The 24,935-nt window shown below is 41.7% G+C and overlaps 1 protein-coding gene across 1 annotated transcript in view; it reads right to left on the bottom strand.

The window, feature by feature from the left end:
• LOC125886328 (sialoadhesin-like) overlaps positions 1–24,935 on the bottom strand; it is a 182,051-nt gene that overhangs the window by 85,342 nt on the left and 71,774 nt on the right. Inside the window, exon 10 of the mRNA XM_049572442.1 lies at positions 24,623–24,886. Coding sequence (XP_049428399.1) covers positions 24,623–24,886 — 264 coding nt within the window. The remainder of the gene's footprint in view (positions 1–24,622; positions 24,887–24,935) is intronic.

Genomic DNA, 24,935 nt, shown 5'->3' with positions numbered 1-24,935 from the left:
TTGTTGCTGATTCAGTCTTCCTCCTACTCATAATGTAATGAACCTCTTCCATGTTGCAGCACTGTGCCAGGATTGTGTTACTGCTGACTGCGAAGTTGCGCTTGCGTTCAAGCTTGTGCCAAGTTTCACAACGACATTTTTTGAATCCATCATTTGACTCATTGTAAAACATAATAAGTATTCATGCTTTTTACTTACACTGGACATCTATAAAAATGGATGAAGAGTTAATCCGTCCATGTTGGTTTTCAGATGTGCAGTAGTACTTCCCTCTGTCTTCAGAGCTGATGGACATGAACTGATATACACCGTCTGATCCTTGAAGCACTTTTTGGTTTTCCATGTACCAGGTCTTTTTAGCTGCTGGCTTAGCATCACTGCTGCAGGTCAGAGTCACTGAACTGCCCTCCATGATTTTACCAGAGGGATTCACTGACACAGAGGGAACTCTTGGAGCATCTGGAGGAGAGATTTCAACAGAGGTTTTTCAAGGTTAAAGGTGTGTTACCACAAAAGAACATATGGTATTTTAGACTTTGAAGGTGCTCTGACAAATGGATGTGTGACTGTTGAGTCCCAAAACTGCATAAAACACCTAAAATCTTCTGGAGCTGCTCACTTAATGACAGCAGACTGTGAATGTGGAACTAATCCATCAATCGATCATTTATTTGTCACATGGAGTTATACGAGATACAACTCCAGTGAAATGTGATCCCATCAGCTCCTTTAACTTGTGCACTTTAATTTAGTCCCTTTGAAAGGTCTTTTTACATTGTTAGCTGCTGCTTTGTTATTGTCCATGTTTCCAAATGGTTCCAAGATGGCTGTATGGTTGCTTCTCCCGAGCAGTGATCCACAGCAGGAACAGGACAGCACCTCACATTCCCGCTGACACACCAGTCCTTATTCACTGTAAAGCACACACCTACTCTCCTTCTCTCACCAGAGTCCTCTACTTTGTCAGATCAGCATATTGAAAAAGAGCCTCCTGGATGAATGGCGCTGTCCAGGATTCAGCCAAGTTTCGGTGAAATCAGGAACCTTACAGTTCATGAACTCCTGTTGGAAAATAATATGGCACGGAGGTCGTCCAGATTGCTTTTCCAACGCCTGTACAGTGGCGAGCAGCTGGGGCCCATTCCTCTTACTTTTTCCTAGATGTTTACTGAACTTTGACTGAGCTACAGTAACTGGCAGAAGTCAGCAGCAGGACAGTTTACAGACTGGTAAGTTGACTGCAAATGTCCGCACCTATGTCAGGCTAAAACTAAATAATAATGAAAGTGAAAATGTAGAGCTGAAGAGAGTAGGTATCATCAGCAAACACTGGACAGATTTAAGCTGTATGTTACATCCAAATAAGCTTTTTCACTCACATTTCACATCCATGGTGAAGTCATAAGACGTCCTCCTCCCCAGCTCGTTCTCTGCTGTGCAGTAATACTGTCCAGAGTCAGAGGACTGGATGGAGCTGAAGACGAGCTGTGGTTCTTCACTGTGAGATAACCACTTGTACCAGGTATAGTTAGCTGCTGGGTTAGCATCACTGCTACAGGTCAGAGTCACTGAACTGCCCTCCACTATCTCAGCAGAGGGACTCACTGACACAGAGGGAAGCTTTGGAGCATCTGGAGGAGAAATGAGAGACAACTTATCAATCTTTGTTTACACACCAGTTTTTAAGTATGGACTGCCAAAGCCAGAAGGTGGTTACTGTGTTATCCACCTACTTTAGAAGTCCTGAGACAGGCTGTTGTCCCCTCTACAAAGCTAGCTGTCAGGCTACAGTGACCTCTAACAGACCTGTACATGAAACTTATATCCTGTATCTGTGAAGAAAACTTAGTGGCCTCTAGCTACAGTGAAACCATTTAAGATACTGCACAGTGGCCACCGTCAGGATGAATCCTAAATTCATTATCACAGACAAATGACTATTTTTACATATTCTTCTCTTTATATACAGGTTCTGTTTGCTGAGTCAGTCCTGACAGTCCTCTCAGTCAAGATCTAGTTGTTAGCAGAAGTTAATGTTTGTTTCATTATTGTTATTGGCTGATCACTTCCTTGTCATGTTTTGTAAATAATTCTGAGGCTACAAAACAGTTTATATAAAATTATTGGAGGTGGGAAGAGAACCATTAGTTTTATTTTGGGGGAAAAAAGCCGGCTCTTATTAATACTTTCACTGGGCCGTCCCCATGAGTCAGAATAATACAACAAACTCTCTCCTAATATTTCTTTATACTCACAGCTGTTGCATCAGCTGTCATTATATTCAGCCTCTGTGGTTGTAGCAGAACTTATGTTTTTCTGATTTGTTCCTGACAATACCCCTCATAAAAAAATAAACTAGAAATAAACATTTAAATAATAAAAAATAAAATAAAAAAAGTAAACCCACTCTGGAAATTAAGTGAAACTAAATCAAATTGAAAACTAAAATTAAAAATAAAAACTGACAAAAAAATATATAAAACTACAGTATCTTGGAGAGAAACGACATATTATATTTCTAATATTACTGAATCACAAAAATTATGAATTTAAAAATGTTACATCACAGCATGTATCTGAATATTGCTTCTGCTAGTAGTCATTTAACTTTTTGTTTCTCTAAATAATACTGCTGCATCTAAGATTTAGAAGACTCCAGTGAGGTTTGGTCTGAAATTGTAAATGTGTTGTCATGTCATCGTGTGTGTCTTTTTTGTCCTGACACAGTGGATTAAACTTACACACTGAAGGAGAGGGGAACTCCTCGTGTCCCTTTATAGCACAGGAGACGTTGTCACTAAGACCAAACCAGGCTTGATAAAAAGACGTATACTCCCCACGAATTTCCACTTTATTCTTGAACCAGACGTAGGAAAGACGACCAGCTGGACTGCAGCTGCTGTGACACTTCAGCTCTGCCTCAGTAACAGACTGGTAGGCTGTTGTTCTGGTCACCTGCACCTGGAGAGCTGGATATGAGAACAAGAAACAATATTATCACTGTGTCTAAAAAACAGATGATGGATGTACATATCATACACATCAACACAACAGTATTAATTCCTATAAGAGGTAGAGAGCATTTGTATCTGTTTATTTATGCAACAGTAATTACACAAACACATTGATCCTTATCCACACGTTGAGTGTTTTTAAATGTACCGTGTTGGTGTATTTACATCAGTCTGTGTTTACCTGTGACAGTCAGAGTTGTACCAGGTAAACTACTCCTCCATTCAAAGCTTGGTGTTGTGAATTTGAAGTGATACTCAGCTGAGTCGCTCTCTCTCAGGTCAGTGATTCTCAGGGTGGAGCGCCTCTCTGTGTCAATGACCTGAACACGACCTGCAAACTGGGAGTCTTTACTAAGGTCCTCAGGCTGTGAGGGATTCTGCCACTGATCTTTACGTTCAGGACTGAACCAGAATTTGGATTCAACATGATTCTTGTAACTGCTGTAAGTGCAAGAAATGTCCACTGATGAGCCTTTGACGGCGCAGATGCTTCTGCCAGTGCACGCTACTCTGTTGCAGGTTTGACCATCGGCACCTGAAAGATAAAATCATCTTCTGATCATTTTTAAAGTGCAGTCATTGAGGAGTCACAAGTGGGATCTCCATATTAAGGAAACATGAATAACACAGCTCCACTAGATGGTGTTATGTTCATAGATATATGTGGAGTAAACTCACATGTTGGAGGAGAGGGGGAATCCTCATATCCTTTTACAGCACAAGAATAACTGTTGTTGTAATGATAGTTGCCTAAATAAGAAGAAAATGCTTCTGCCTGAATTTTCTGTCCGTTTTTGTACCAGATGAAGGAAGGGCGATCAGGTACACAACTGCTTTGACACTTCAGCCAATAACTATCATATCTGTTCACCTGGAGACCTGGATTTGTGAAGAGGGAACAGGAATGTTATTTTAGACAAAACTGTCAACACACACACATGCAAATAAACACATCTATATTATTGTTTTCTAGATGTTGAACATTTGTAAATAATTAACATATGAATGAAAATGTTACCTGTGACAGACAAAGTGACTCCAGGTGAACCAGTATAAGCATTGGGTTGGTTTGTTGTGAACCTGAACTTGTACTCAGCTGAGTCGCTCTCTCTCAGGTCTGTGATTCTCAGAGTGCAGTTGTTCCTAATCTTATCACAGTCATACTGCACACGACCTGAATACTGTGGGTCTGTTGTCAGATCTACAGGATCACGTCCATTCACTTTGGTAAACCAGAATGTTTTCTCAACTGTAGCATGAGGGCCATATATTCTGGATGGGTATGTGTAGCTGCAGTGTATTTCCACTGTTGATCCTTTTACAGCACAGATCTCAGTAGGACTGTAAGTCACTCCCCAGTCATTCTGACCCTGTATCACTGTAACACAGAGCACATCAGGAACCACAATCAGACTCAGAACATCAGGAGACAGACTTTCATTTGTATTGAAGGAGCTTCAGTGTGTGAAACTTTATTTAACTCACGTCTGCTCTCATGCCATCACACTTTAAGTCAGTGTGAGACAAAGATTAACTTATAGTTCCAGCTTGTTTTTGGTGTTGGCTGGGGGCGTGTAAACAAACTTTACAAAATGTTACAGACTAAACTTTGACTGTTTTACTGCCATTTCAAACTGAAGACTTATTCTGCATCACATGTTTCTGATATGTTTACTTCTTTTTCAGGACTTTTAATGTCTGTCCCTTTTCATGGTTATTTCAGGTTATGCCAAAGTGAACAGAGGTGTGGAGAAATGTGCAAATCATTCAGTTTTACATGATTATTTATAATGCAGAGAAACACAGTCAAAGATGAAGACATGATCTCTGCAGTTAATCTCTAAGTGCACTGAGGCAGGACATCATACACACAGTACAGTGAAGGAACTGAAATTCACTGAACTTGTGAACTTGAACACAGCGTTTACAGAACAGATAGCTGAAGATAAACTGGTAGATGAGTGTGGTACATAAAAAAAGAATCTGCCTTGCTCGGTTGCTTTTCTTTGTGTGGTCAGGCTGCAGCAGAGTGTGAATGGAAACTGTAGAGACATGCAGAACACTGAGGTGTGGGCAAATAGTGTGACATGTAGATCACAACTTCTTCCACAGAGAGATAGAGACACAACTACTGATGTTTATTTAAAAAAAGCTGCTCAGATTAACCTTGGCTGATGCACACGTCTGTTTTAAAGGAGGAAATGTAAATTATAGCTGTATATCTGTATCAGATATGTTCGACTGGTAAATTCACAGTTCAGATTAATCAGAATCAAAATATAGTAAACTTTTATTTCATGGATATGATTTAAATTTCCTCTTCTCAAACAAATAAATCTGAATCTGAGAAACAGTATTTACTGAAGCACTTCCCTCATCTCATTGTTAGCTTCTTCCACAACAGGCAAAATTGTCTTTTCAAGGTTCAGTTCCAGGCAGCAGTACATGCAGCCTGATCAGTGTTTATGAGAGGAAACCACTGAGGGTTAAAGTTCCTGTTGTTGTTGCACTAGAATTGGTTTCAGCAATCTTACATAGCCTGCAGTGGCCACAAATAACCCCTTTCATTACCATTGTTACCACAGCTTCAAATCATCCATCATCAGCCCTGTGCCCAAGTCCTCTAAGGCGAGCTGTCTGAATGACTTCAGACCTGTTGCACTCACTTCAGTAGCCATGAAAGTATTTCAGCACCTGGTTTTGGCCTATCTAAAATCCCACACCGCACCCATCAAGGACCCTCTCCAGTTTGCATACAGCACTAACCGGTCAGCTGAAGATGCCATCAGCCTAGCACATCATTATACTCTCCACCATCTGGAATCACACAATACATATACACGCATTCTGTTCATCGAATCCAGCTCAGCCTTTAATACCATTCACCCACTCATACTTCACAATAAACTAGTAATGAACATTCACCCTGCCATGTGCCAATGGATCCTACGCTTTTTACTGAGCGGAGAAGAGAGAGTCAAAATCGGCAATAAAATATCCAGCCCCCTGGTTATCAACATGGGGGCCCCTCAAGGTTGTGTACTTTCACCATAGCTCTTCGGTCTGTACACCAACAACCTCACATCTCACTCCAGTTCAGTCAAGGTCTTTAAATACACGAACGACACAACAATAACTGGCCTCATCTCAAGCAACAATGAATCACCCCACCGTCAAACCGTGGACAGCACAGTCAAATGGTGTGCAGAGAACAACCTGCTGCTCAACACAGCAAAGAACATGGAAATCATCATTGACTTCAGACACAAACAAAATCCCAAATCCCCGGTCCATATCCACTCCCAGCCAATAACCTCAAGGGACTCCTCCAAGTTCTCAGGCACTCATATCTGCAATAACCTAAAATGGCACACAAACACTGATCTCATAATCAACAAAGGACATCAGAGACTATACTTCCTCAGACAACTACAAAAGTTCAGTCAATAAAACATCTCCTGGTCCACTTCTACACAGCCATCATCCAAAGTGTCATCACCTCCTCCATCACAGTCTGGTATGGTAACACGGGCAGTCACTCAAAGATGAAATTACAACGCATCGTGTCCAAGGCCTCTAAGATCACCAGTTCTGCCCTCCCCTCAGTTGAATCCATATTCCATCAGTGTGTTTCTACACAGGCAAATGAAATCATCTCAGACCCCTCTCATCCAGCAAACCACCTTTTCCAGACCCTCCCTTCTGGTAGGCCTCTCAGGTCACTTGACACAAAATCCACCCGCTTTAAAAACAGCTTTTTCCCCACAGCAATACAAACACTCAACTCCCTCCGTTAGCATGCATATGGACTTGTTGTAGTTGTTGACTGTGTTGTGCTGTTGTTGTGTTTTTTGTTATGTGGGTTTTTGGTTTCAGGTGTGTTACCTTGTGGGGGTTTTGGCTACAGGGCTATTGTTTTCCGCAATATGCTCTTTGGATGTCTGTCTGCACTTTATTCATGTATGTCTGTATGCACTTGTTGATGTTGTGACTATGAAGCAGTGTCCTGTATATATGTACCGAAAGCAAATACCACCGACTCTGGTTGCGTGGCAATTAAAGTTCTATTCTATTCTATATTTATTCTATTTTATTTAATTTTATCCTATTTAATTTTATTTTATGTCATTTTATTTAATTTTATTTAATTTTATTCAATTTAATTTAATTTTATTTTATTTTATTTTATTTTATTTTATTTTATTTCATTTTTGTGTGTGAGTGTGTATGTACTGTTGTTGTGAATTTGGCCCGTTTCCACCGCAGGGACTTCGGGGTAATTTTACGGGGCCGGGGCCGTTGGTGCGTGTCTCCACCGCAGGAACCACCCCCGAAGGACAGAGTTCCGGAACTTTTACAAGGGCTAAACAAGTCCCTGCCTTGGTAGGTCTGAGTAGGTACTCAGAATGGCCCTGAGAAACTCCTGGCTGGGGCTTGGGTTTTACTTGGTGTTGATTGGATACACTCAAGGCTGGATGTGACGTTAACAGAAAGCGACAAAACAGCCAGCATTTTTAAAACTCAGCTGACGAGAGTTAGCTCATTCATAACTAGAAAACCAGCAGAGTTTAGCTGTATCACATTTTTCACGTCACTATATCACCGTTTAGACTATTCTGGTGTTTGTAAAGTCTATAAACACAATGATTGAACAAACATTACTATTTCTGTGTGCACATTTTTTAATTAATAACATGGTTATCGTAGATTAGCTGGGCTAACGGTTAGCTGTTAGCTATTAGCTGTTAGCTGTTAGCCGTTAGCAGTGTCTGTAATAACTCAGTAACTCAATAAACGGTCCGTGAAAAAAATATTTTTTCCAGCAGATACCTTAGTTACAACATGATTGAGCTAGCAAAGCAGTTTTGTGTTGCTATGTGTGGTATTTATTTAGTTTTGGGAAATCACGATGTCTAGAAAGCATAAGTGGCTGCAGCTGACAGGGACTGCTAACAGCAGCAGCAAAGCTAACATCAGGACGTCATCTGTTAAAAGCCTCCCGTTGTCGGATACGACATGAAACTACTCCAGTTAGCTCAATCATGTTGGAACTAAAGGCCCGAACATACTCGGGCGGAATGTACGCGGAACGGACTCCGCGAGGAATGTCCGCAGTCATTCGGGCTTTCATAGTCGAGCGCACTTCTGCGTTGTAGTTTCCTGTAGAAATGTCTGTGAAAAATCCCCGCGATGTGAAAAATACATGCGGAGCAGTCACTGGTGCGCGGAGCAGAGTCCGCGCAGTCGTAAAATTTGAGCTTTGCTCACGCAGGGCTTGCGGACATCCGCTTTGAGTCAGCGCGGACCTCCGCGGAGACCGTTCCACGTACGTTCCGCCCGAGTATTTTCGGGCCTTTAAGGCTTCCAGAGAGATACATGGTACATTGAATCAAGGCTACATAAAATGGAGGATTTTACGACCGCGCAGACTCCACTCGGCGCACCAGTGACTGTTCAGCATGTATTTTTCACATCGCGGGGATTTTTCACGGACATTTTTACAGGAAACTACAAAGCGGAAGTGTGCTCGACTATGAAAGCCCGAATGACTGCGGACATTCCTCGCGGAGTCCGTTCCACGTACGTTCCGCCCGAGTATGTTTGGGCCTTAAGACATCCGCTAGAAAAAAAAAAAAAATTTTCACGGACCGTTTATTGAGTTACTGAGTTATTACAGACGCTGCTAACGGCTAACGGCATCCCTACGTCGCCCGGGTCAAAATGGTCGCGCAACAATAACGTTACATCCAGAGCCCGGTAACTTTACAGGAACCTTTCACCTACTCCGCTCTCAGTGGAGACACGGCAGTTGAGAGGGCCGAGCGAGAGGACGTTCCTGTAGTAGTTCCTGCCCCCCAAATAGTACCAGAACCATCTTCAGTGGAAACGGGCCTATTGTAATTTTTTTCTTTAGTTTTTGTCCTGTGTGCCAATAGTTTGCTAGTTGTGCACTTTTACCTGGGCAGCTTTTGTAGTCGCTTTGCTAAGACCCGCCCTACTCTGCCTCTGATTGGTGCTCATTGCCTTCTTTCCAGAATGCAGGTGGAAAAATCATTTACGCCACTGGAGTGGGCTTGGTGGATAATGGCAGGCCCGCAGAGCTAAAGTGAAGGTTTGGGCATCTTAGCTGTGTCTCTGGACATCTGGACAGCTGGAGTACCCAGAGAAAACCACGCTGACATGGGGAGAGCATGGAAACACCCCCACCCCGGGGTTTGAATCAAGTTAGCTGTGCCCAGAGGCTTTATTGTCGTCAAACAATAACAAGTGGCCTCTAAGACTGACTTTGTTTTGGTGCTGGGCAGGCAGTATAAAGTCAATTTTAAGGGCTTTTCAACTGAAAGCTGATGAATGCAGTGAGAGTGAACTAAAACTGTTTTGGGCAAACTAAAACAATCAGCTGAATAAAGCTAAAACACTGTATAGCTGAGGGGAGCTGCAGAGTCAGGTGATCATTTACTGTGACTTCATTACTACAAGCACCTCCTTTCACACCATGAAGACATTTCACCCATTGTTAATATAAAGATAGCCATTAGTTTTCTGTATCCGCCTTGCAATTCCTGGTAAGTGCTTTTCTTCAACATGAAAGACATGATATCATCTCTTGTTGTATTTCCTGTATTAATGATGCTACGGGAGAGCGAACAGCCTCTAAGTTTGCTCCACTGCAAACAAACGTTAAGCTCGAAGGACAGCAACACGATGCAGTAAGTTCCACAGAGGGGTCAGTTTTATTTAATACATTCATTTGAGCATTTTGTCTTCGTTATTGCACAGTCATCACTTCCATCTGCACACAGCTCTACTGTCTTGGACGGTACACAATACCTGAGTTTATAAGGTTTATATGTTTCAGTGTGCAGAGATGTTGCTGATGTTACAAACAGCTCTGTGTTGGTCGTCCTGTAAGAACTTATTAAAAGAAAGAGAAGTGAATGTCCAGTGTTTATGGGATCGCACCAAATTGCGTAACATCAAATCTTTTTATAAACTACAAAACGCCCTCCTGTGTATTTCTGAAGTGTGCTAACTGCCTTACAATGTAAATGTAGATGTACAGTACCTTGTGCAGAGAGAAGGAAGACAATAAATCCACTCGCTGCTGCTGCTAAACTCATGGCTGCTCCTCACGTCTCTGTGTGTAACATCAGTTCACATACATGATAAACACTGTGTGTCAGTCAGTTAGAATAAACATTTCTCTATTCTAAAAATGAGGATGTGGTCTGTGAAGACAGTGTGTGCCTTCTGTGGTTGGAAAAGTTGTGTTAAATAGATATCAAGCTGTTAAAAAACAGGCTTTCTTCCTCTTTACATCATGAATATGCATGAGCAGACAAAAGTTTGTAAACCCCCAACTGAAATGATAGTGAGAGAGCCATTACTGACCGACCAACTAACAGACGTGACATCCCTACAGCTAGTGCACTAGCAGAGGTCAAAACAAAGCACACTATGAAAAGTATTTTGGGGTACACTGTGTATAAAGTTAGTACGAGGTATGACATTGGGACACTTTCCTTAATTCTTCTTCTCACCTGTGCTCTGTTGTTTAGTCTCAATCTAAGCTCACGCCGTGCATTTCCACTGTTGGGTGTAACAGTTCATTTATCCAGGGTGGCTGCCTCGCTGACTTCCCCCTGAACCTGAAACTGTCCCATACTCTCTGTGACTTTCTGCAGTCAGTTTTGTTATAACTTAATATACTGCTAGTCACACTGAGGGTTTAAAAAATTCAAAAATGCTGCTGTACATCACTTTGATGAGCAAAGATAAGCTGCAAAACAGTTGACTCATTTTTTTACACTGTTTCTTTTCACTTAAAAACCGCTCTCAACATCACCGGCACTGCACTCTCCTGGCTCAAATCCTGCCTTTCGGACAGATTTCAGTTCATCAGCATAAACAATTGCAAATCCCCCACTGCTCCCCTCTGCCAAGGTGTTCCCCAAGGTTCAATTCTAGGCCCCCTCCTCTTCATCCTGTACATTGTCACCCTTGGTCAAATAATCCGCCGTCATGGACTTCGGTGTCACTGCTTTGCCAACAACATTCAACTCCACATCTCCACCGAAGCCATCACTCCTGCTCCTCACTCCACCCTCACCAACTGCATCACTGAAATAAAATCCTGGCTGCAAACCAACGTTGTCAAACTTGACTGTGACAAATCAGAAGTCATCATCATCATTCCCAAATCTCTAATCAAATCCACCCATAACGTCCTCCTCTCAATCAACAGTTGCACTGTGCTCTCCTTCCCCCATGGGGGTCTGCCCATTGGTCCGACAACCCATTGGTCCGACATCCCATTGTTCCGACCATATTAAACCCATTGTTCCGAAGTCCCGTTGTTCCGAAATCATCATGATGCCCTGTGGTTAAGGTCTGGTTAGGTTTAGGCACAAAAACCACTTGGTTAGGGTCAGGAAAAGATCATGGTGTGGGTTAAAATGGAAAAGAAAGTGGCAAACACATAAGCCGTGAGCCTGCTTCGCCTCAAGCCTTTCCCAGCTGACCCAGAGCCGGTCGCGGCGCAACATCAAGGAAGAAATACGCCCACCGGGAGCTGTTCAGCACCGCGGAGAGCTCCCCACACAACCCCGACCCCAGAGTTAATAACAGGAGGTTATGGTGTTTCGTTCTCTCCTCTCTATGTGTAGAAAAGGCCCCAAAGTTATCGTTATTATGTTAATATGTGACGTTCCTGTATGGTGTTCTTGTGTGGTGTTGTCCTGCTCATGTGGGAGCGTCCCCCCCCCTGCTGGGCAGAAAGCGTAACTGACAGTATTTTCAGTTAGAGAGAGAAGTGTGTGCTCCGGTGAGTCGGCAGAGTGAGAGCGAGTTTATGGTCGAACAGCTGATTAACATCACGGCATGTGGTCTGTGCGAGGATCTGTGTGTATATGGATGTTTATATTGCGGGAGCCACAGACTGTTTGTATTGTAACCGTAACAGTAACTTAGCACTCGCCACATGTGTTCGCCTGCTTAAGCTAGTTGTAGCAGTTAGCTCACCTCCCTCCGGTCGAGTGTACGTCACTTCACGTGTCATGTTATTGTTATCGATCCTGATCGTTAGTGATGTTTACAATGAGTGTTATGTAAATATTACCATGTGATGTTGTTATAGGTGGGTTAATGTGCTTTATTCAGGTGAAGTGTGTTTAATGCATATGACAGTGGAAATTAGCAGCAAATGGAGACATTTATTTCAGTATTTCTTTATTTGTTTATAACATATTAATAGCTTTATTCTTTATTCTTTCGGTATTATTTCTTGCTGTAGAAAACCACCTGACCTCACTGCCTGCAAGTTGGAAAATAAATCCACCAGAACGGAATCACCTGCCTCTTCATTGCCTACTCTGAAGACAGTGGCCGCAAGTAGTGATCTGGCCGTCACACGCGGTGTGGACACAGTGATAGCTAAGAGAACTAGCCCTACATCTAGAGATCTCCACTACACTATGACACTTGTATCTCGACCAGTAACCTACTTTAGTTGCGTTTGCTGATCCTCTATGGTATACAAATACAGTAGGGTGAATTCAGGTAATGTGGGACATCAGGTAATGTGGGACGTTTATGCATTGTGATGATTTAATATGGTCAAAATCAATACACAATGATCAAAACTGATCTTGAATTGTTGCTACAACACTTCTTGCCACTAAACAATGGTTTGGGTTGGGTTCAATTTTTCAATGTTAAGGCTTTTAATGAAATTTAAATTAGGTAAGAACCTATACTTCTGTTTCATAATGAAGTAGGTTAAACACTGGTTGAGAAACAGGAGAAAAAAGTGTAAAATAATCCTCTGTTTTTATGAAAACATGATTTATGTCACTGTCCCACATTAGCTGAACATGTTAGATAATGTGGGACGGCATTGTTCAGGTAAAGTGGGACAGCGTGTTATGCTTTATTTATGCTATAAAACTGGCCCTAACCCTAACCCTCCTAAGTTTTAACCTTTGTAGAACTACAACTAGGCCTACTCCATCATTTCATTTAGCTAGCTATAGGTAACATTGATAGCTATCTCGTGTTAGCCAGCAAGCAGTCAATGCTTTGTCGCGACATAAATACAGAGCACATTTAAACATAATCTGTCACAGTTGTGGGTGTTTATCAGTGTTTTCACAACGTTACCACTTTGAAAATATTCAGAAATAGTGTTTTAATCTTCTGTTTCATAAATTTATGCCTAGCAAGACTCTCACACACACACACACACACACACGCACACACACACACACACACACACACACACACACACAGGCAGTGCTGGGAGCGGGAACAGAGGAGGGGGGAGAGGCGAACCTCAGGTGTGTTTGTTTCTGAACAGAGCCTGCATTATCTGACTTTAAGATTTTCAAACTAATTAAAATGGGTGTCATACATAGAGTTAAACAATGCATACTATCTATTGCAGATAATGGCACCAGGAGAGTTAGGGCAACAGGGTTGGTCAGGGTTGATAAAACTGGTTATTTCTAGCAAGATGTTCATAATTTTGTGCCAATAAAACTGTTTATTTTTAGCAAGATGTTCATGATTTTGTGGCGATAGCATTTTTTAGCAAGACATTGACGATTTTGTGGTGATCAAATTGGATATTTTAAGCAAGACATTCCTGATTTTGTGGTGATAAAACTGGATATTTTTAGCAAGACGTTACTGTTTTTCTGTTCTCTTCTGTTTCCTGTTATTTCCTATTATCTGTTCTTAATTAATAAATAATTCTTAATTAATAAATAATTTCATACAAAAATACATCATGCAGTTATTAAAAATCAATGTTAGTTCAGTCTTTATCACCCACTGCAGGACCTTTTTGTTTGCAGCCGAACATCCACAATACCACAGGGAGATGCACTGCGTCAGCAGCACACTCTCAATGGTGGAGCGGTAGAAGGTGACCAGCAGCTGTTGGTTTGTCTTTGAAAAGTACCCTAACTTTAATTGTTAACTGTTAATTGAAATGATTTGTATTCACTGCAAAGAGGCCTGTTTTTTAAATCTAAGAATGACTGTCCCACTTCACCAAACAAACTGTCCCACATTACCTGAACATGCTGCTCGAACGAAAGAGGGTGTCATGTTATGTTTGAAGGTGTGTAGCTTCTAAAAAAAGATTGTATTCCCACTGAATTCAAACATAAAATGTTAATAAGGCCTAAAATGATTTAATGAAACATCATTGGAGCAAGTAAATAGTTTTTATATAAGTCTACCGGAGCATCTACCAAAAACTGTCCCACATTACCTGAATTCACCCTATAGCCTAGTATAGTCACATATGGGAACAACGGGATGTCGGAACAATGGGCTGTCGGACCAATGACATGGACACTGCAGCGCCTGTATCCACATCACCCCCGTCCTTCAAAACCTCCACTGGCTCCCCATCCCCCAGCATATCCACTTCAAACTCCTCATCATTATTTACAAAGCTCTCCACAACCTGGAGAGCTCCTGAGCTCCTCCACCGGCACACTCCTGCACTCTCAGGTCTGCTGGTGCCCCTCCAGAGGGACTCTACAGCACCTCCTGGAGGTCAAGAGCTCAAACTGGCTAAAGAGTAGAAGGAAGCTCTCTGCCAAGATGCTCCTTGCTTTCTTCCTCGTCCTCTCTGCAAAGAGTTCAGCCAGCAGCTTTTGTGGCTTGCAAACTATTTTACTTGCCATTGTCACAATCCTAGAGAGTTTATTTTTGGATGTACAGGTTAGGTGACTGTACCAGGCTGGTGCAGATGCCTGTGAAGCTCATAAACCTGCCATACAAACACCAGTTTGTTGCACGTATTCATGGTTTCCCAAGCAGATGCACTGGGATGCATTAAGATCAGTACTTATTGATGTCTGTCACTTTTGAGATGCCCACAAACTTTTATTGTTTCAGGGGAGCTTAGGTCTCTTTAAGGAGAGCTTGTTCCCCCCTGGTTCCACCATAGTTTGAACACTGAACACCTCACATTAACATGTTGACAGTTGGAACGATGTATTAACCGAATACTTTTATTCAATAAAATATCAGGTTATTTAAACAAAAAAAAATCAGTACAATCAATATAATAAGTCACAGGCTTAGAATACACACAGAACCACCGTAAATAAAAACCATCTAAGTTGTGTATTGAGAAATTAAAACACTAACTTGATGGTGTTACAGCAGAAGTAAAATGAGCAGAGGAATATTCACAGTGTTTGACAATAACAACTGATGAACTGTAAAAAACAAAACAGGAGATCAGTGACAGATTGTGGTAAAGATATACTGTATACAGAGACATGTACGTGAAAAGATGTTCTAGCAGCACTGGCTGTAAAATGATGCTCCTTCATAACATCTTCAATCTAATTCTGTCTTAGGATACTCAAGAGAAATGACCAAGGCTGGATGTCATAACAACAGTTAATACAGTTTATTGTCTCAAACCTATTATTTAAAACTTTTTGTTTAACCTGCTTAAACATTGTTTAAAAGACCACAGACTCGTGTTGTATTCATACTCTTGGTTTTTTGAGGACTGTGCTGTACAATACAGATGAATCCTCCGCAGGCTCTTCTTGTATTGATCTGTGAATGAAGAAAAGACTTTGAGAATTATTTTAAGAGCTCAGAAAACTCCCAATGTTAATCAGAACAGGTTTTAAAAATAACAGAAGGATTCAACTGCAATAAAATGATGGGAATTATGTTTATGTGGCAAAGAAAACTCTCATGGACTCACTCTGTGGCAGCACCGGCACTCTTAAAGTTAACAACAGAGTACTCCACATCATCCTCGTCCTCTTCTTCCTCCCTGTGTCTGTTGGGTTGGTTTAGCCTGACGTTGGAGTAGAGAGGATCTTCCTGGTTTTTAGAGAAGCTCACACTGGCATAGCAGAGGTCGTCCTGCTGCTCTGATGGTGTTGTCTGTCTTGGAGCTGGAGGAATGTCATACACTGCACCCATGTTTGCCTGTAGGGTAAACAGCACAAAGACAAGAGTTCTTGAGTCCTTAGATACACAGGTAAATGTGTAAGTATGATTTGTATTGCCCTGTATAAACACAAAATGATTGCGTAGTAATATTACAGGGTTAAAGGAGAGTGGGTTATTTCACATCTCCAAATTCCTGGTTTCAACCTTTATTTCATGTTCTCTCTTGTGGATTCAGGGCTCATTTTCAAAGCCAAATGGTGAACCACATGTTTGAGATCACTTCTGTTTTGTCATTGTAATTCCTACTAATCACCAGCAGAGGGCAATAAAGTTCAAGGATTACCTGACTCCCCTTTTCTTTACAAAACCCAAACATGGATGTGTAGATGAAGAGGTACATTAAAGGACCAAAGACACATCACCCAAAATATTCAGCACTTAATAATTAATAATAATTAATTAATAATTAATAATTTAAGACTGAGCAAAGGGGAAAAAGAGTTTAACAAAGACATACGGCTATGGGTTCATCAAATGGAAATAAACAGGATCGACTTATATTGTGTTTTTCTGTCTTAACAGACGCATTGCATTATAATGCAGCTTCAGGATGCATTTCAGTCATTACAAAGCACTCTGCTGAGTTTAAAATTGATTTTAATGTTTTGAGAACAAAGTTTATAGTCTTCTCAAAAGCTCATGCACAGTTGAGTGATGATTGTAGCATCATACACTTCATACAAGTACCTGGGTATATAAATAGATGACGAAGCTTTCATTTAATGTACATATTGCTACTCCTGTTAGCAGGGCCGGAGTGGGACTCATTTTCAGCCCTGAAGTTTCATGGCTCAGACTGGCCCAGTTTAGATCACAACCTATAAGAACCTGACATGTTAAGTCTACAGTAGCGCACTGTTCTCTAAAGCCTTGTAATTCAGTGTATTTTTCGAAAATATTTCCACTTCAGTGCAATAAGGGTTGCTTCACAATGTACATTTATTTCAACAAGAGTGCACATCCCCAACATTATTCTTAACAACATCATTTACAACAATATCACAATCTATATTCTGTTCAAATAAGTGTTCACAGATATCCAAACCTTAAAAATGAAATAAAAGAATAAATAAAAATATTAAATATGAAAAAAAAATGTCTATTAACACTATCTCTCTGGGTTTTTCCTGGGTTTTTTCAAGACCAAGGTGGCAAAGGCCTGTTGCGGGGGGCATCTTGACAGCTGTACTTATAGATACGGCCCCCCCTCTATTAAATATGAAAGGAGGCCCCCACATGCTTGAGCTTTACACTGCTGACTTGTATAATGAGAACAGACATGTCCTGTGATTTTCAGCCTTCTATGATTATATTTACCCTTTACAGCAGGCACATCCTGACAGCTGAGAATATTACTGTCAGGTATTGTCCCCCCCTCTATTAAATATGAAAGGAGGCTGAAAATCACAGGACATGTCTGTTCTGATGATACATGTCAGCGGCCCTGAAATGTTTGTTTCTCTTCTATAATACACATTCTACATCTCGGAGGCGACGTCTTTCCACATACGGGCCTCCTTCACCTTTCAAACGGGGCAAACCTTCGTGGAAAACAGGAGGAGATACAGCCCGAAGGGGAACCAGGATCTGACACAACACCGGAGGAAGCAGTAAAGATTGGCTTTTATTTTAGAAACTAGACCACTCAGAGAGCGCAGACCGCCGCCAAGCAGCTCGGATTTCCCGCCATTTTATTATTTTATCCACTTCGCTTCAACCAATCACCACCAAAATTTTATCATCTGTTCCTTGTCCCATTATCAACCTTTCCTGAAAATTTCATCAAACTCTGTTTAGAACTTTGTGAGTTATTTTGCAGACAAACAGACAAGCAGACAAACGGCGGTGAAAACATAACTTCCTTGGCGGAGGTAATAAGTCTTGTTTTACTTTCAGTGCTAGGTTAAAACTTGTGGAAGCTACTTTTCTTTCTGTGATTGATTACGGTGACATATTGTATATTCATGAAACCTCCTCCATTTTATGCAGCCTTGATTCAGTGTACCATGTATCTCTATGTTTTATCACAAATGCAAAGTCACTTACTCATCACTGCATTCTTTATGATTTGGTGGGTTGGTCATCATTGACCACTCACAGACAACAGCACTGGTATGTTTTTATCTATAAAGCATTATTTGTCAAACTTCTGGCCGACCTCTGCACCCTTCTGTGTGTCAGCTCTGGTAGTCAATAAAGGTCAAATGAATAAATAAATAAAAATAAAATTGGCCTCTCATTAACATATTTTGACACACAATGGTAACAGAGCTACCATTCAAGGAGCTGGCATGCCCACTGGGACCAGTTTGATTCAGTGTCTTGTGGATGGGGATCGAACTGCCAATCCCATGATTAGCGGACGACCAACTCTCCTCCAACCCAAGGTAAAAGGTTTAGTTTAGGTGAAGAAAGTATCCAGAAGGGGACATGAAGCACTATTCACATGAGTTTCCCAGTGACAGTGGACTCTGAGTGATACCTGAACTCTTCTTCCTCACCTGTGCGTTGTCGTCTGGTCTCTGTCTGGGCTCGGGGGTTTGTTTCCAGGACCTCTTTCTTCTGGATAAAAAAATAAATGAACAAGCAAATTAATCATCAAACGAATTTACAATACAAGTGACCAGATTTACTGAATATAATCACAGGAAAACTTAGTTGCTCACCTGATGAATAGAAAGGCTAAGACGAATATGATAGCCAGAAAAATAGCTGTGATGGATCCAGCTGCTACTGATTTCATTGATCCTGTGAAACAGCAATCAAACAGAGCAATTAGTTATGGAATTACAGGTTGTTTTGGTCCATTAGCAACTGATAATTACACATTAAATCATAGATCCTCAGACAGAAGTATTCTAAATAGTGACTCATGGAAACTGTAGCATTGCTTTTGCATCCCTGAAGGTGAAAATGATCTCATCGTGAGCACAACAATCAGGTGTTTAAAGCAGTGCAACACCCCACATGCCAAAAACAATATTGGTGGTCTGTAATGCTTGGACAATTGTGTGTCTTACTGTGAGAAATGTTGCACCTCAGGCAAAGATTACATTGACTTTGTATTCAAATGATCAAATCTTTATTCTTCGACACTGAGCAGAGCTGACACCTTCCATGGATTTATGGAGAGGTTAGGGAAATGGAGTTCAGGAGGCCACAGAGAGAGAGAGACTGAGATTCTGACAAACCGTCGCATGACAGGCAAGCCCTTTCCCAAGCTGCTGTTGGAAGGAAAGAAGAGCTAACCTTGACTAGGGGACGAGAGAGAGTTGCAGGACTTGCAGGAAGCCTTAAAGCTTGGAAATATTTTCACTTTAAACTTCTGCAGACAGCTAAGACGCAACTGGTTCCTTTCATACTCAAATTGAGGGTCTGTATTGGTCTATTGTCCCACAGGTGCATTTCCCAATCCTGAACTCTCTGCTCGGTAGTTGAAGATTGCAGAAATAAATTCCGTGGTTTAACTAAAGAAGGCTTGTACTGTGATTGGCTTGTTTAACTGGAAGGTTAAGATGAAGTGTAAGTGACTGGGCTATGGACAGACACATCAGTATGACTTACTTGACACACTAATTGGATTAAAGGTGGAGTTACAACGTCCTCTTGTGTTCTGGGCTTCACAGTAATAATTCCCACTGTGTTCAGCTCTGATGTCAGTGATGGTGAAGATCTGTCCTGATGCTTTTGGTGAGTCTTCATCCTCCTTGTACCAGGTGTATTTAGCTGCTGGGTTAGCATCACTGCTACAGGTCAGAGTCACTGAACTGCCCTCCACTATCTCAGCAGAGGGACTCACTGACACAGAGGGAAGCTTTGGAGCATCTGGAGGAGAAATGAGAGACAACTTATCAATCTTTGTTTACACACCAGTTTTTAAGTATGGACTGCCAAAGCCAGAAGGTGGTTACTGTGTTATCCACCTACTTTAGAAGTCCTGAGACAGGCTGTTGTCCCCTCTACAAAGCTAGCTGTCAGGCTACAGTGACCTCTAACAGACCTGTACATGAAACTTACGTCCTGTATCCGTGAAGAAACTTAGTGGCCTCTAGCTACAGTGAAACCATTTAAGATACTGCACAGTGGCCACCGTCAGGATGAATCCTAAATGGAAGCTGTTCAAACCTTACTTCCATCAGGGGATTACTGTATATTCCTATTACTTAGGTAGTTTTCCATTCTTCTGCTTGTATATAATTTCAGTGTCACAGTATTTGTACTTGTGGTGAAGCTTATCAGACGTGACTGATGGAGCACACCTGCTTGAATAGCTAAAGTATCTAACATAATAAGGCATCTGACACAGACAGACATTTCCCTGAGACCTAAATTCAACAAAGAAGACAATAAGAAGTACTGGTGTTTGGATTTTACTCAGGCTTGTTGCTGATTCAGTCTTCCTCCTACTCATAATGTAATGAACCTCTTCCATGTTGCAGCACTGTGCCAGGATTGTGTTACTGCTGACTGTGAAGTTGCGCTCGGGTTCAAGCTTGTGCTCAGTTTCACAACGACATTTTTTGAATCCATCATTTGACTCATTGTAAAACATAATAAGCGTAGCCCGGGTAAAAATGTGCATAAATATGGTAAATAGTTGGTGATAAATACATGAATAAATAGGATTTGATAAAAGGTTAAAAAGGATGAAATACATATATTTCATTGTTTGGTAAAATCTCAAGTTCAGGTGTTAAAAATGGTAAAAATGCTTAAAATATTTAAATTGCTATATGTGTTTTATTTCATTTAATTTGATAAAAAGCTGTTTATTTCTATGGTACCCTTTCTAAAGAAATGCTTTCTTTTCACATGAGTTGTTTTTTATTTTGAAAGGTTGGCTATGGGGTGCATCCGGGTGAGAGAAAGGTGAGAGGGAGGGGACGGGAAGTTAAGGGGCGAATGCGGTAAATTTGTGAGTGGACGTCTGAAGTTGTGAAGAAAACAGTTTGTATAGTAGGTGTCTTAGATTTTCAACAGGATAATCTGTAAAAGGACATTATATTGAGAGTTACTGAGAACATCTGCCCGACGTTTTGCAACAGTCAGTACGTTTACATGGACAGTTTAATTCCACTTTTAATCGTAATGAACGGCCATTCCGATTAAAAGTGGTCATGTAAACGGTCATTCCGATTGAAAAATGGTCATTCCAATTGAAAATTAAATCCGATTAAAGGGGGTGGTTTATTCCGATTGTCATTCCGAATGAAAGAATTTTGTGTGCATGTATACACTCATTCCTCTTTAAGTTCATTCCGGTCTTTCTGCGCATGCTCGTTTCCTTGCCGTTCTGGCGCGATGACGTATATAGCGCGCATAGCAACGGGCTGAGATAGAGCAGTCGGACTCGTTGCACTCACAGGTTTCCATTCGCCACAGCACGGTCTTCTACCTCCCTTCTCCTGCTCAACAGATGAAGCATTAGCAGAACAAGGTTGTTGTCGCACTGCTGCTTTAAGAATATATAAGCAAAACACGCCCGAAAAAGGCACTAATAACGGCGTCGTCAAGCATCTTGTTATCCGGAGCGAGGACTACAGTGTTTTCTTCCGGTAAACGTAAACATGTAACATCCGCCCCGCCCCCTATCCAATCAGAAACCTTCCCTGCCCCAAACCTTGCGCAGACCTGAATAAAGGCGATTGAACTGATCTCCCATGTAAACCCTCATTCAGAATGAATATTTCCCATGTAAACTACCTGGAAACACTTTAATTCCGAATGATTTCATTCAGATTTATTTCATTCCGAATGAGAAGCCATCATGTAACCGTAGCCAGTGTGACCTGTTACGTCGCTCCTTAGCCAAGTGAGCATGTGTGTGTAAGGTGGAGAGACGGCAGGCTAAGCTAACTGAGCTAACCCAGCCCGACACCCTAGCTTCGTGGACAGTTTCCAACCAGGAGACGACGGACATTCACCAGATAGCGCTCTGAGCCGTCGAGGAGGCTCAGAGTTCCTCTGGCAACGTTGGATATCCACCCAAACTCCGTGAGTGTGTCCTCCCGCTGTTTCCTGCTTCCTGGACAGACGGCTGTGAATTGTTAGCTTCTCTGGATGACCACATAGCTCCTGGAAAAAGGTACCTACAGCTAATTTATTTTCTGCTCCACTGAAAGTGAACTGACCGCTGAGTTTTTGGTCTCAACGAACACAAGCAGCGATACAGGCCTGCAACGATTTTATTTTGTTAAATATTATTATTTTGTCGGCTTAGTATAGTGATAATTGGTGTGTGCACAGTGTTTGATTACTGTTGAAACTTTGTTTGGACACTAAAACCTATAAAAAGGGACAATATATTGTATGGTTTGAAAGAAAACTGATATAAGCTGTGGACATGTGAAAAACAAAAGAGCACACTAACTTTAAGTTGTGATATTTATTATACCTTATTATTCAAGTAAAATCATACTTTTAATTGGGAAATTGATTTCTGAGGGTGTTTTCTAACTTTAAGAGGTTTGAGGTCCTAATATCTTGCATATATTTAACTGTTGTGCCTGTGAATATTTGATAAAGGGTCATTACACTTAACTATTTTCATATAAAGAGGTCACTAATATCTGGTTATATCCAGTAGCTCTAAGGTTGTTAAAGGACCCAGGATAAATACTACTGAGTTAGTCAGAGTTAACCCACTAAAGTTAAGTGAAGTAAAGAACTCAGGGCTCCATCTACATATATTGAGGGTAGACGGGCTACATAAGTATTCATGCTTTTTACTTACACTGGACATCTATAAAAATGGATGAAGAGTTAATCCGTCCATGTTGATTCTCAGATGTGCAGTAGTACTTCCCTCTGTCTTCAGAGCTGATGGACATGAACTGATATACACCGTCTGATCCTTGAAGCACTTTTTGGTTTTCCATGTACCAGGTCTTTTTAGCTGCTGGGTTAGCATCACTGCTGCAGGTCAGAGTCACTGAACTGCCCTCCATGATTTTACCAGAGGGATTCACTGACACAGAGGGAACTCTTGGAGCATCTGGAGGAGAGATTTCAACAGAGGTTTTTCAAGGTTAAAGGTGTGTTACCACAAAAGAACATATGGTATTTTAGACTTTGAAGGTGCTCTGACAATTAAAATCTTCTGGAGCTGCTCAGTTAATGACAGCAGACTGTGAATGTGGAACTAATCCATCAATCGATCATTTATTTGTCACATGGAGTTATACGAGATACAACTCCAGTGAAATGTGATCCCATCAGCTCCTTTAACTTGTGCACTTTAATTTAGTCCCTTTTAAAGGTCTTTTTACATTGTTAGCTGCTGCTTTGTTATTGTCCATGTTTCCAAATGGTTCCAAGATGGCTGTATGGTTGCTTCTCCCGAGCAGTGATCCACAGCAGGAACAGGACAGCACCTCACATTCCCGCTGACACACCAGTCCTTATTCACTGTAAAGCACACACCTACTCTCCTTCTCTCACCAGAGTCCTCTACTTTGTCAGATCAGCATATTGAAAAAGAGCCTCCTGGTTGAATGGCGCTGTCCAGGATTCAGCCAAGTTTCAGTGAAATAAGGAACCTTACAGTTCATGAAATCTTGTTGGAAAATAATATGGCACGGAGGTCGTCCAGATTGCTTTTCCAACGCCTGTACAGTGGCGAGCAGCTGGGGCCCATTCCTCTTACTTTTTCCTAGATGTTTACTGAACTTTGACTGAGCTACAGTAACTGGCAGAAGTCAGCAGCAGGACAGTTTACAGACTGATGAGTAGCTTTTCTCATCCCGATGAGTGACTCGCAGCCACACGACACCACCATCCAAAGCCGGCCACAAAAAGCACCACTAACGCCAGGGCCACACTGTCTGCGGAAGCGCTACAAATACCCTCAAAGCACTGTCGCCCATGTTAACCGATTGTGTCATCCGCACCGCGGCAGCTCCGCGGCCGGCCATGCAGTGAACATTTCGGCGCCTGGTCTATTTTCTGCGCGAGCCGTGAGTGAATACGTCAAGCTGGGCAGGAAGTCAAACAAAGGAACAACAACAGCATCCGGTCAATTTTCAGAATAAAACAAATTTCAAAATAAAACACCCGGTTTGACAAATGCGGTGTATATATGTGCGTGTTTATATACATATTAGTCAGTGATACAGAGCGCGAGAGATGAACACACACACACACACACACACACACACACACACACACACAAACACACAACAAAGACAGACAGAGAGACAGACAGAGTGGGCGGGGGTACAAACATGCAAACAGAGAGAGATACCCATGATGGAAAAACAGCCCCAAATGTGACGGAGACAACAGTTGGGAGCAGAAGCGCTTGTCGACCGGCATGGAGAAATGCACGTCTGATATGAACGGGCTCACGCAAGAATTTCGGTGCGCTGCACTTCGCAACACTTCGTTGGCAGTGTGGCCCTGGCGTAACACTTGCAAAGTAGACATAAGAGCCTAAACTTTGCACAAACGCAGCAGAGCTGACAGAGAGGCAACTGCAAATTTCTGCGCCTACATCAAGCTCAAGCTATATGATAATGAAAGTGAAAATGTAGAGCTGAAGAGAGTAGGTATCATCAGCAAACACTGGACAGATTTAAGCTGTATGTTATATTCAAATAAGCTTTTTCACTCACATTTCACATCCATGGTGAAGTCATTAGACGTCCTCCTCCCCAGCTCGTTCTCTGCTGTGCAGTAATACTGTCCAGAGTCAGAGGACTGGATGGAGCTGAAGACGAGCTGTGATCCTTCACTGAGACATCTGGGGTTTATGGTCTTCTTGTACCAGGTGTAGTTAGCTGCTGGGTTAGCATCACTGCTACAGGTCAGAGTCACTGAACTGCCCTCCACTATCTCAGCAGAGGGACTCACTGACACAGAGGGAAGCTTTGGAGCATCTGGAGGAGAAATGAGAGACAACTTATCAATCTTTGTTTACACACCAGT

The sequence above is a fragment of the Epinephelus fuscoguttatus genome, linkage group LG3 (assembly GCF_011397635.1).
Source record: "Epinephelus fuscoguttatus linkage group LG3, E.fuscoguttatus.final_Chr_v1".
Lineage (NCBI taxonomy): Eukaryota > Metazoa > Chordata > Actinopteri > Perciformes > Serranidae > Epinephelus > Epinephelus fuscoguttatus.
The sequence above is the reverse complement of the archived record's forward strand: the minus strand, read 5'-3'. Positions and strand labels throughout refer to the sequence as shown.